Source organism: Sciurus carolinensis, chromosome 13 (assembly GCF_902686445.1).
Source record: "Sciurus carolinensis chromosome 13, mSciCar1.2, whole genome shotgun sequence".
Lineage (NCBI taxonomy): Eukaryota > Metazoa > Chordata > Mammalia > Rodentia > Sciuridae > Sciurus > Sciurus carolinensis.
The window spans coordinates 53,993,209-54,006,794 of NC_062225.1; the positions used below are offsets into that span (position 1 = coordinate 53,993,209).

Genomic DNA, 13,586 nt, shown 5'->3' on the forward strand with positions numbered 1-13,586 from the left:
TGTAAAATATCAAACACAGTGCAAGTTGGTATCTGACAGCCTAGGTTCTCCAAAAAATGTCTGAGCAAAGACTTACAAGCAAGTAGTTTATTTATGTATCCAAACCCAAGGAATGAGTTTAGCTGACTAGAAGATGTAAACAGGGAAGGAGAGAAAGTCAACTCAAGAATGCATTATCAAGAGAAACACAACCAGTTAACTGGGGCTCAGTCAGGTTAGAATCCTCTAAGGTACCCCATATAATATGCTCAATTATTTGCCCAAGTAATAGAAGAAAGAAGTTCATCACTAGTCAAGAGTTGTCCTAATGGGTATTAACTCCCTATTACTTCCACATTTTCAAAGGTCTCAGAATGGTTAAATGGATTCCTATAAGTGACTCACTTGAAGATGGTGGAAAAATCCAGGACAGAAAAAGAGATAACCAGTATAGCTAAGACAGGCATCTTCCAAGTAAAATCAGATAGTGTCTCATTGCCATGGTAACAACTAGAGTAAAAGTTGAACCAAGAAGAGGTGAAGCAGAGTACAGAGGTGTTTGATAAAGTCTACCTTAACTTTCATATTTTATAGTCTTTCTGCCTTAGAGAGACGAAGTGACTTGTGTCTAGTTCATGCCAGAACTAGGTTCTCCTGATTCCTCCAGACTTCCCTGTATCTGTTTAACACTCATTACCCAAAATAGTAGTGATACTGACAAGAAAATTAGCTAAATCAGGGTTTTGATATATTCTGGTGACAGAAGCAAGAAATGTTTTAGAAACATCAACCAAGTAACCTAATATTTTATGAACACATACTGCATTCCAAACCTACATACATACGGTCAGAAAACACTAAACATGGTCTCTGCTTTGAGGCTTCATTAAAAGAACTGCATAAACACATGGGAAGAGATCAAAAGAGCATAGAAGGCTGGATCTGATTAAATAACAAATGCACAATAGGAGTGTCAGAGAGCAGGTATTTAAAGTTATGGCACTGTTTTTGTTGAGGAGAATCTTGGATTATGGAGGGTAATGAAGAAAGCTCCTTTGGAGACTCTTCAAACTTCAAACATTAACAGAAGTTATCACTGGCTAATGAGATTATAAGTGATTCTTCAGTATTTTTCATAAGTCCCACAATAAGTAAATATTACTTTTGTATGCAAAGAATATATTTTTAAATAACCAAGAAGGCAGAGCAACTAGAACTCTTAGTGCAAATAAGAATGCAAAATGGTAACCCTTTGTAAAAAAACCTCTGAACTGTTTTCCAAATAAGTATGTGCTTGCCATATGACCTGCTATCCCACACCCAGGTATTTTTTTGCCCAGGGAAAAGAAAAACATGATCTCATCTTAAAAAATTTATACAAATGTTTAAAGAAGATTTTATGTATGTATATACATACATATATACACTATATACACAAACATAAACATAATGCACATTTTTTTTGCACACACACACACACACAAAAACAAATAACCTAGATATATCCTTCAATTGGTGAATGGATTAAAAAGCTGTGGAACATTCATGGAGTACTACTTAGCAATATGAAACAATGAACTACTGACACACAAGATACAGAAGAATCTCAAATGCATTATTCTAAGTGAAAGAAGCCAGTCTCAAAAGTTTCATACTGAATGATTTCCCAGAGATGACATTTGGGGAAAGGAAAAATTATAGGAATAGAAAACTGATCACTGATTTCCAGTAATTGAGGTTACAGAAAGAGGTTAACTACAAAGAAGAAACAAAAGAATTTGGAGGGTAATGGCACTGTTCTGTATCTGGATTGTGCTTGTGATTACAGGACTATATTCATTTATGTTCACTCACAGACCTCTCTGCCAAAAGGAATTAATTTTTCTGTATATAAATTTTTTAAAGAGAAATAACATTGCAATAAATCATCCAAAAGAATATATTAACTCCTTTCCTCCAGTTAAAAAGCAGAAGGAGACCATCTCAAGGGCTACTGAAATACCCAAAAGAGATGAGCAAGATGGGTTCTACATGGATTGTTGGGAACAAAATTGAGAGGAAAAAAAAAAAAAAAAACCCTGAGAACCATTACAGAGAACTCAAACCGAATTCACTGACTCTCTAGATATAGAAACAGATTAAAAGATACCAAAGTCTACTTCAGAGTCATAAATTCCAAAAAGCTCACAGTCCTTTACAATAATGAGTATATCAATAAGGGTTCTGTAGGTTTTGAACAACAAAGACCGACTCTAGTTTAGGTAAGTCTCACACAGAAGGAAATGGGAGTAAAGAGATATTGGAAAGTTTCTGAGCAGTTTATGGGAGTGAGGGAAATGCTGAAGAACAGTGTGTCAGACAATTCTCATGTGCTACTTGAGACCTTAACTGCTGCTGTGGCAGCCACCTCCATGCAGATTTCATCCAGCTTAATGCAGGTGCAACTTGACAACACCTAGCTAGCTTTGTGTATTTCTCACTTCCTGCTCTGGGGCTTCTTCTATACCATGGTAAGATGCCCATTAGGACTCAGAAGTATTCAAAAATATCCAAGACAGAAGTGGGCATTCATATCATGGTGTCACCTTTGACCAATAGGAAACTTAAGTCTATGAATAAATCCTTCCCTTCACTACTCTCCTCTACTAAGATCAACAAATCTGATAAATGTTTTGAAAATCTCCTAAATCATGTCCTTGAAATTAAGGAACAATCACCAGTAGTGGTGGCTGACTTGATAATTCATCCTGATATTGATTAGCTTTCCTCCTTCCCTGTTTCACACTTCCTATCCAGGATGCTGTGAATCATATAACCAATTATATTATAAACAGGCCAGCCTTCATCTCAGGTTCTCAGGCTCTACTTACTGAGGAAGCCAAACCAAGACAACTAGGCCTTGGGAAGGAGCCAGGGTAGGTCTAGAATGGTCAGGTTTAGAAATTTATGGGCCATCCCTTAGGTAATAACAGCAGAAGACTCAGCTTTAAGCAGTCCTCAGTCATTCCCAGGAGAAAGTCTGATTTGCCCAGCTTAGGTCATATGCATACTGAGGTCAAAGGGCAAAGAATATAATGTTCCAATTCCAACAGAATCACTTGGAGCAGGGAAGGACAGTTCTATAAAAAGTATGCCAACACTGGAAATAGTAAATAACTTAGGAATGACTTGTTATCTAGTCGGAATTTATTTTGGAGTCATGTTAACTTATCAGTCTTTTAAAGTAGTGTGTTGGGATCCTTTGTCACCAAAGTGTAAGTTTCTTTGGTCTAAGGAATCAACAATGTACTCTATCCTGATCCTGATTAGTATCTAAAAATAGAGAACATAAGCATAATTTAGGTATATTATGGGCTTTTCTGGTAGATTTTTCTGATAGTTCAAAATTGATATTTTGAATTTGGAAAGTTCATACTCTAACAACTGTTTAAATAGCAGTTTCATTTTCCCTCTCATTTTGTCTCTCTCTAGGTTAATATCAAACACAGGCATTAAGCACTTGCCAGCTGTTCACAAGATTCAATCTCTGCAAAAGGTTTTACTGTAAGTTTTTCACTAGACTGTATTTTAGTCACCTTTCTGTCACTATAACAAATACCTGAGATAATTAACTTATAAAGAGAAAAGGTTTATTTTGGCTCACAGTTTTAGAGATTTTAGTCCATGATAAAGTGGCCCTGTTGCTTTGTGCTTGTAGCAATACATCATGGCAGGAGAACATGGTCAAGCAAAACTGCTCACCCCATAGCCAGGAAGCAGAAGAGAGAACAAGGAAACTCATCCCCAATGACCCAGAGACCTCCCACTATGCCCTGCCTCTTAAAGCTTCCACCACCTCCCAAGAGTACCAAGCTGGGGACCAAGCCTTTAACACATTGGCCTTTGGGGGACACTCAAGATCCAAACCATAGCAAGCAGTTACCAAATCTACCTAGTGGTGGTCTTACTCAATAGCCTTCCAGGCCTCTAATATGTATTATGTGGTTGGTCTGTGTCCTCCAAATGTGTTTCCCTGGAGGAGCAAAGGTAGGAAGACAAGCAGCAAGGTCTTCAGTTTTATCTACAGGCCAGCCAATCTCAGTTCAGAGGAAGTCAGCAGGCTCCTCAACAAGTGTTATTATCACCAAACAAGCTTGTAGCAAAATCACAGTCTCTCCTTTTTTCACTAATTAAAGCTTCGTTACTGTCTTCTGCAACTCCTCCTGTATTCCATCACCTTTCCTCTTTCCTCCAGATTTCCTGTGCTGCCTTATGCATAAGGAAACTGACAAGTTCATACTAAAGTATTAGGGACAAGGTGTGTTTGCACCTGTATTTCAAAATGGGAGGGGAGAATCAAGGTATAATGTCAGCTTACTTTCCAATAGTGAAATTAGAAGAATATGGACAGACCCCAAAGGAAGAAATTAGGAAGAGGTGCACCTGTATTTCAAAATGGGAGGGGAGAATCAAGGTATAATGTCAGCTTACTTTCCAATAATGAAATTAGAAGAATATGGACAGACCCCAAAGGAAGAAATTAGGAAGAGGTAAAAAGAGCTAAGGAGTGGAGAAAAATAATCTTCTAGAGCTTCTCAAATGGTTTCAAGCTGTTTTCTACTTCTATATTTATATTTTAGATAAACCTACTATATAAGTTTGATGGGAGGGCAAGAAATACAAACAGAAAGATAAGATTTCCCCACCCTTTAATTCACGAAGAGAAAAATTGTTCTGTGACCAAGGAGAATAAGCAGAAGAAAACAAACTGTAATAAAGGGATTGAGATTGGAGAAGGAAGGCCCACCTAAGGCGAACAGAGAAGTTTAAAAGGGAGGGGGCAGGTCAGTTTTAGTCTCTTTATCATGTTGAGCAGAGAGACCAACTGTGGAAACAAGGCTATAAATGACTGTGTTAGAACACAGTGACATTAGGTAAGAAAACCTTCAGAGAGAAGACACTGCATGCCTGCAATTCCATCTTTAAGAACTGACATACGAAAGATAAATTAGAGACTATTTATCTCCCCAACTTTGAACTCATTATCCTCTGAACAAAAATTATATTAAAACATTACCTCAACTAAAGATCACAGCCTTCCCAGAAATATAAATGAGGGAAGGTTTCCTAAGTGGAGCCAACACTAGTATCTAATTTGTCTGTACTTTCTTCCAGAGACATTCAAGATAACATAAACATCCACATGGTTGAAAGAAATTCTTTCATGGGGCTGAGTTTTGAGAGTGTGATTCTGTAAGTAAGGGGAAAAGAATCCAATGGGGTAACATTTGATTTTTCACTTAATGATCTCTTTCTCATAATGGGATACTCCTTCTTTGTTTGGATAACTGGAATTTCACCTTTTAAATCTCTCTCTGGTTCTGTGTCTTCCTCTCATCTTTACTTTTCAGAATCACAACATGGAGTCATGTTAATAATTTATGATGCCATGGTGTGATTCAAGTATTTAAAATTGCTCTTTGAATGATGGTCTCCTGTGAGGCAACATCTGTTCCAAAGGACAGAATAACTCATGCATCAATAAAGCTAGTTATTGCCTGGCAAGGCTTCTGTTGCCTAAAGAAAAAGACCAGGAAGGAGGCTGAAGTGGGAAGATATGGCTACTCTCTCCTAAACATATTAAGCAGGCCCATGCTGAGCAAAAGATGACTTCTCATTTTCTTGGAATGATCACATTTTTTAATGAGCTTGAGTTACTCCCTCTGACTTCTGGGGGGCAAGTTTTTAAATGCACGCTGCATCATTAATGAACAACCTTCTAATCTTTTGTGCCTGTATCTAGCATGGCAGTTTACTCATTCTCTATGATAGCCGAGAGACAGGCCTATTTGGGCTATCAGAGCATTCATGGGATCCATGAAAGTTAGATGGACAGAGTGACATTTGAGGAACCAGTATTTGCAATCACATCTGTAAGAAAAATATTTTATCTTTCCATTTTGAAAACTTTTACTGGGTTTTTGTGACAAGATTTCTCATAATTTTGTTTTTTAATAAACTTTATTGTGTATATTTAACTAAAAGATACAAAAGAAATGCATAGTTCCTTTCTGCCCTTCCCTAATTCCTGATGGACACTGTGTGAATTCTCCAGAATTTAGGAACACACTTCTCAAGACAGAATGGTTACTTTAAGAACTCAAGCTTTTCAGACATGTCTCTAAAGTACACTTTCACATTTGTGAGGAACATCTGTTTCTTACCTTGACCGATCCTTAATCCATAGATACAGAATCAGAAGATTCATACCCAACACAGCTTAAGTCTCCAGTTGTTCTTAGTTTGGGCGTTTTATCTAATGCAGGGGTGCTTTCTCCCAATAGCGTGAAAAGCATGGCAAATTGCACTGAAGACTGAGAAAGCTTTCTAACAAACACTCAAGGAAGGATTATCAGATACTTGCCTATGACTCGGGGAAATGAGCAGTGAATGCCCATAGTGTGGAGGCCTCTGAGCCTTTCCACACCCTCCCTGAGCCATTGCAAGTAGAGGATCTACATGGGGAAAGCACCCATGTAGAACTAGGCCAGGAGAATGGACTAGTTCAGAAGAAATGCAGTGAAGTGACACGCATTACCTCTCCCAGCACACTCTGGCCTCTGGAGAGGCTTACTTTGTGTGTTTCCTCCTTTCTTCAGTTTCCATCTCCCTTACCTGCCCTCAATGAGTTTCCATAGACCGTGTGCCTCTTACCGTCACTCTTTATGATGAGCAGCCTCTGCTGAGAGAGTACATGGTCTTGTCCCCAAGGACACAAGAGGGTTTAGGTTGTGTAGGTAGTTGTCATTATCATCATCATCACCACCAGGTTTTAAAATAGGCCCTTCATATCTTAAGAGATGAGGAGTGAGCTGTATGAATGTTGGTTTCTTAGTAATTTCCTTTAACCTAACATAAACCGAATTAAGACATTTAGGCCATAATTTGTATTTTGTGAAATGATTCATCATTGAAATTTTAAAAAATACCATCTCCCTCCTCACATGATGATATCTATTGATTGAGAAATCCATAAAGACAAAGTTCTAATTTTTTATTTGTTCTAATTAGTTATACATGACAGAAGAATGTATTTGAAAAAAAATAATTTTAAATTAGCCTATGCTTTAATCATAGCAATATCTATTTGCAGGATATATATGAGCAGGAAGTATTATCTAGTCTATAGACAAATAGGAGGAACCTATATGGATTTGCACACTCCTTGGGATAGATTAAGGATCAACCAACTACTATTCCAGAGGCCAAATCCAGCCTATGAGCTATGATCATATTTTAGTGATCAGGAATGCTAACATTGAACCTGAATTAAGCAAAACATCATCTTTCTAGAAAATAGAATTATTTTCTTCTCAACAGTAGACCTAAATTACAAAAGAAAGAGAAGCTGAATTCATACTATTAAATTTTGAAATTGGTTGATAAAAATTGGTTTGTGAAAGTTTTTTATAAGATTCTACATTTCTATACAGTATCTCCAATCTTGCCTCTTGGCCCATAAAACCTAAAATGTATTATCTGGCTCCTTACAGAAAATGTTTGCTGACCCTTGTGTTTGATCCCGAACCCCTAGGGATATACATCCCATGGGTTAGGGACAGCTGCCCCTGGTACTGACTACTCTGGGCCAGGCTGACAAGTCAGGAGTCTGGATGTCCCAGGACAGGCCTTCTCATGGGCAGGTAGAGGTGAACAGGTACAGTGCTCCGTCACACCTTTGCCAACAGAACCCATTAACTGGTTGCTAATGCTTTGAAAGATGTACCTTGTTCTTCTGAATTTTTAGCCAACTGGCCTTGCAGAAGAGGGGGTGGGGAAGTGCAATTATTCTGCTGTGATTTTAAGCATATTCTAGGCACTCATTGTGGCCCAAGAAAGAGCTTGAGTCCTAAAACACAGGAGCCTCTCTGGTCAGTTTTTTCAACAGTGTTATTTGTAAAGTCACTCAGGGAAAAGAAACTGACAGACAAACAAGAGCAGGTGGTCGGGGCCCTTTGTTGGCCCAAGGTATCCTTGAGTTCCTCAGTCAGGCAAACCTGCCCCCTGACTTCCTTTGCACAATAGCATGACTGTTCCATACATATCCTGACCTCCCCCAGAGCCTCCCCATGCCCACTCACACCACCTCACCCTGCCAAGCCACAGTCTCTGTAATTGATTTCTCTTCCTATCTGGCTTAACCCAGAGTCACTTCCACAAGCCTCCAATAACCAGGTTCCTATGGGTCACAGGAGATGTTCAAGTTGTATGACAACTTAATTAGATCACTTTTTGATGACAGTCAGGCAGCTGCTGTGGGTGAGCATGGGTGAAAGCCTTAAGGATTTGGAGAAAGGTAGCACAAAATGTTCTTTCTCTGTCTTAGAAACACTGGTTCAATAGTTATATGATTTCTGTCCTTCAGAACAGAAAACATCTTCATCTGTTTCTCCCTTAGTATCTTCTCTGCTCAAGGGGAACACATGCAAAGACTATAAGTTACAGGATCTGGGCTGCTGAGCCTAAATGTGTCTTTTAGAAATTAAATTTTATTTATTCCTTTTTTTTCTACATGAAGTTATTTATTTCTTTGAATAGATAACACACACACATACAATGCAAACTTCAAAAGTTACAAGAGGTTATACAGGGACAAATCAGTCTCCCTCCTGCACCTATTTCTGAACTTTAAGGGTGGCATTTTATTTATGCCACTAAACTATGCTTTCTGATCTTGCCCCAGTGCTTCCAAATATGAAACCCCCGTATTGTTTGAATCTGACATTATTGTTTTTTTAATGGGCCTTTTATTTCAGATGGCTGAATAAGAATGGAATTCAAGAAATACAAAACTGTGCATTCAATGGAACCCAACTAGATGAGCTGTAAGTAGCCCTGGCTATTCTTCCAGGTCATTTAGAGGGAAATGGTTCTTATAACAGTGATATTTATGTAGCTTTGTGTCTCCCTTCTTCTTTTCTCAACTCCATCCCCAGGAATCTAAGTGATAACAATAATTTGGAAGAATTACCTAATGATATTTTCCAGGGAGCCTCCGGACCAGTCATTCTGTGAGTATCTTCCCCTGTTTCTGCGCAGAAGAGCTCAGCTTGTGTAAGTTAGAACTATGCTCTCTCCAGCTCAAAGAAGCTTCCAAGATAGGACTAACAATCAGTGAGGTTCTTATTCATGTCATCTGCAAAGAATTAGAGGGACATTTAAGGCTGATTCACAGTCTGATTTCAATAAAATGGCAACAATAATAATAACATGTAACGGGCACTTACCAAGTGCCAGACAGTGTTACAAGAAATTAAGAGGCATTTTCTTATTTAATCCTTAGAATAACCCTCTGTGGTAGGAACACTAGCCATTTTATAGAAGGAAAAACTAACTGACTTCCCTGGAAGGGTTAACTAACTCACTCGAGGTCATGCAAGTTTTAGTAGCAGGGATTTAAAACCAAACTGTTCTGACTCTTAGTACAAACTAACCACTGTGTTCTATAAGTCTACCCTAGAAGAAAAAGCACAATTCTTCATCCTCACCCTCCACACCTAGGAGACCTGTGGGCACACACTATTCAACGCAGTCAGACCAACATACACACACATTATTTCTGGATCCTCTTTCCAGATTCCTTGGGATGTATTCAGTGCCCCTTGGCCCTGCATTGGCATCGCTTCCCTATTGGCACATCCACTTCCTGATTCTTCCTGCCAAAAGGGACTTTTCCTTCTTTTCTTATCCCTGCTGCCCTTTCCATTAAAGATCATCCTGAGACCCATCTCTTCTTCAAGTCTCTCTGATGACCTGAGTTATCAGTGACTTCCTCCTGTAACTTCCACAGCCTTTATGGCTTAGAAGTGGGAGGAATCTGCATCATGATTACCAAAGGGCTTTTAAAAATGTGTTTTCCTGAGCTCTAAGCAAAAACTACTGAATTTACTGAAGAACGTACTTCAGGAAGAAGAAAGGCACCCAGAAGGAATGAGAGGCAAAAAGGAACGATAAGCTAAGAAATAAACATGGGTAAAAATAAAGCTTTCTAGGTGGACCTTATCCTGCCTGCAGTGGATGCAGGCATTTGAGTCACACACTGCACCTCTTAGTAGTTGGCACAGACTGCCATGCATGGTTATCCACCTATCTACCATCTATTGGCATTGCCTTTGCTTTCACCAAAAATCTTATATTCTCCTTTAGGCTGGAATCTATCTCTAGAATTAGATTCTGTATGGCAGAGTAGAAAGTTCACAAATGTTAATTATTGATGATAAAGAGTATGCTATGCCCCATACATGGCTCTCTGCCCCTTTGAAGAAAGAAGTATGTGTTTTAAGATAGATTTATCATTCAGACCAAGTTCAAAGATTACTCCAGAATGCCTGGCTGGAGACAGCAACATATACAAAAGCAGGCTGTGTCTGCATGATTAAAGAAGAAATGCCAAGAGCAGAGCCTCAGATCATACCCAGTTCCTATTCCTCTGTAAGCTTCTGTTTCCTCTCCTAAAGACTGGCAAAAACAGTAATATCTATTTTTGATTATTGTCTGAAATTTCAAAGTGTCCATATGTTTTTTTCATCCACTGAATAGACTTTTAAGTGCCAGCCTTGTGCCATGTGTGCCCTATACATTAGTACAGGAAACAAGAGGAGGTTCTTCTTCACAGAAGGCTAATGTTCTCATGGTGCGAGGGGGAGTCAGATAATAATTAAATGTACAACATAATATATCATAGTACGACATGTGCTATGAAGTAGAAAGCAGGATACAGGCCTAACAAATGGAGAGTGCCAGGCATCTAGTCCAAGTGTTCAAGTATACAAAGTACTTAATTATAATGCTTAATGCTTCCCATTCTTAAAGTGTTTGAGAGGCAAATGGACTTTGACAAAGTGTTTCTGATGTATTCTGGATGGGGAGCAGATTGTCCATTTCACTCAGCTAAAAATCCTATGAGTTTTGGATGTTCCTAAATAGATACCACTTACTGTTCAGAATATAACAGTTGTGGAGTATATTTCCATATGAGACCTGGACAGGTATAACATTGAATCTACAGCAGCTTAACCCACTGTCTGCTCCTAAAAACGTTTACATTGGACAAGAGCTCCCACTGGTTCATTATCCAATCTGAGGAATCTAGGCCCAGAGAAAGAAAGTGACCCTTTAAAGATCACTCGGCAGCTATAAGCAACAGAGCTTGTTTCAGAAACTAGCTCTTCTGCCTCACATTCCCATATGTTCCTACCATACCATGTTTCCATGAATACATCTATTCGCATCTAAAATGTTATTCATTAAGGCCCCCTGCAACTGGTGGCGAACTGAAATAGAGGGGAAGATAATTATTATACCAGCCTCTCAGTCTAAGAATACAAGTCAGGAATACATAATCACAGCACAGAGGAACATCTCCTGAGGTTGCAGAATCAGGTTCCAGGCTAAGGCACTAAACAATGTATCTCATCAGAATGTTTAAGAGAAAACACAACACGTAAGTCCCCCAGCCAGCCCTGCTGTGAATGCAGGCAAGAAGAGGACTGTCACCAGCAGATGCAGTTCTGCAGGGTCCTTAAGTTACAGTCTTGTTGTTTCCTCCCCTTTACTATAGAAACATATATGGTCAGAATTAAAATTTATAGAAAGTTCAATGGAATTAAAAAGCACCACTCAAAGGGTCTAGAGTAATAATGCATTCCTACATCTTTTCATCTCAATGCATGAGGATATATGTGCAAGATCCTGGCCAGAAGCCCAGTCTATAATTGCTAGTTTTATTCCTCTCCCACAGGGACAAGTTGATCACTTTACCATCAAGTCTCCCCTTCTGGAACTTTCAGGTTAGTCCTAATGTCATTTAAGCTTCCCTGCCTGCTGACCTGGGATGCAGACCAATGAATGGCCTATCTCATTTCCCACTTCTGCAACCTGATACACCAACTCAGCTAAACTCAGCCTGAGGTATGCTTGTGTAGGTGTGCAGAGGACCAGCTCACCTCAGGTGCTATGAGTGAATGGTAGGACTAGGTGTGTGTGTGGACTGTCCAGCCCACAGCAGTTGCTGCTTGAACTAGGGCTATGTATGTGCTTTCAGTCAGATCCCAATCCCCACCCCCAGATAAGACTTTAATATAGACAGTTAAATTCAGGAGGTTTAATGAAATATACTCTCAGAATATGTGAACGACGTCTGATGGAAGCAAAATCAGGCTAAGAGGGAAATTGAACCATAATGCATTTGCAGCAGAAGGTTCAGCTGATCCCACGGGGAGCTTTGGAGTTAAGATGAGCCTTCAGAATTGGACTGAACTAAGGTAGGGGACAAGCCTCCATGTAAACAGACATTGGGTTCAGGTTGTCTCCAGGAAGGAGGTGATCTTGGGTCAGTCCAACAGGGGCAATTCCCAGAGTAGAACCTGGCTAAGCACCACTTCAGTGTGAGTGGTTCTCAACTGTCTAGAGCAGTGGTCCTGAATTTGATTGGGCCTCAAAATCAGCTGGAGGACTTTTAAAACCTCAGTTTGTTAATCCCATCCATGAGTTTTCAATCAGCAGGGTCAGTGTTGGGGGTTTAGGACTGGTGTTTCTAACAAGTTTCCCAGTGGAGCACATGCTGCTGGTCCAGAGAGAACGCTGGTTCTAGAGATAGGATTCTCTAAGTTGAGAACTGAGAAGCCCTGCCCAGTCTCCAAAATATCCCCTCCACAAGGAAGAATCTTTTCCCTGCCCCTCAAGTTCATCTTGTCTTCTACACACACATACATGGGATTCTACCAGAGGTTGTCCAAGTGCATCCAAACTGAGGAGCCCTCCTTTCCCAAAGGCAAAATTTCTAGTTTAGTGAAGAACAGGGAGCCTCTGAACAGCTGAGGGCACAAGAATGAGTAATTCTGTTGTAAAGAGAAATTGATGCAGAGAAACCACGGCCATGCAGACAAGGTACACGGAGTACCAGAGGGGCAACCCAGCATCTTCATTTCCCTCTCATGAGTCTTGACCTTGAACATCAGCAGCCATCTAAGTTTTCACCTGATATCCTGAACTCACTGAAGCTTTTTTTTTTTTTTTTAAAGCAATCAAGCAATTGCTGTTTCCTTGGGAAACAGTTTCCTGTGGGGAAAATTTAATGCATTGCTTTTGCAGGTTGGAGCCAGTACAATCATATTCTGATGGTTTATCAAATTGATTTGGCTATAGCTCAGATTCATTTGATAGTTCAGATTCAAACACTGAGTTATTTGTATAAGAATGATTCTCTTCCATTACCAGTGTACCCACAGTCCTATAGATAGTAAATTGCCTTTTTATCCCGCCTGGGATCATGAAAGAGAGGTCTTCTAGCCATCTGTCAGTGTAGCATACACCAGAAATGTGCTCTCACTTATGGAAATGATTGACCTGTAATAACATCTTTGCTGGGAAAAATAGAAATTGTTCAAATCAAATTTGTGGCAGTGGCTATAACACACTTTATTAAACGGGGCACAGAGCGCTATTTAACTCCTGCCTCTCCTAACTCTGTCATTACCGACTGTTGCCTTTCTTGCCACTCTAACTTCAACCCAATGTTGAACAATGTTGAAACCACTAGGATTACTAAATCTCTTCAGGGTCAACCA

At 39.5% G+C, this 13,586-nt stretch overlaps 1 protein-coding gene across 2 annotated transcripts in view; it reads left to right on the top strand.

The window, feature by feature from the left end:
* Positions 1–13,586, top strand: part of Fshr (follicle stimulating hormone receptor) — a 157,409-nt gene that overhangs the window by 131,280 nt on the left and 12,543 nt on the right. Inside the window, exons 5-8 of one of the 2 annotated variants that reach the window (XM_047523033.1) lie at positions 3,451–3,522; positions 5,134–5,211; positions 8,775–8,843; positions 8,955–9,029. In XM_047523033.1, coding sequence (XP_047378989.1) covers positions 3,451–3,522; positions 5,134–5,211; positions 8,775–8,843; positions 8,955–9,029 — 294 coding nt within the window. The remainder of the gene's footprint in view (positions 1–3,450; positions 3,523–5,133; positions 5,212–8,774; positions 8,844–8,954; positions 9,030–13,586) is intronic. The other variant, XM_047523034.1, reaches the window with a different exon arrangement.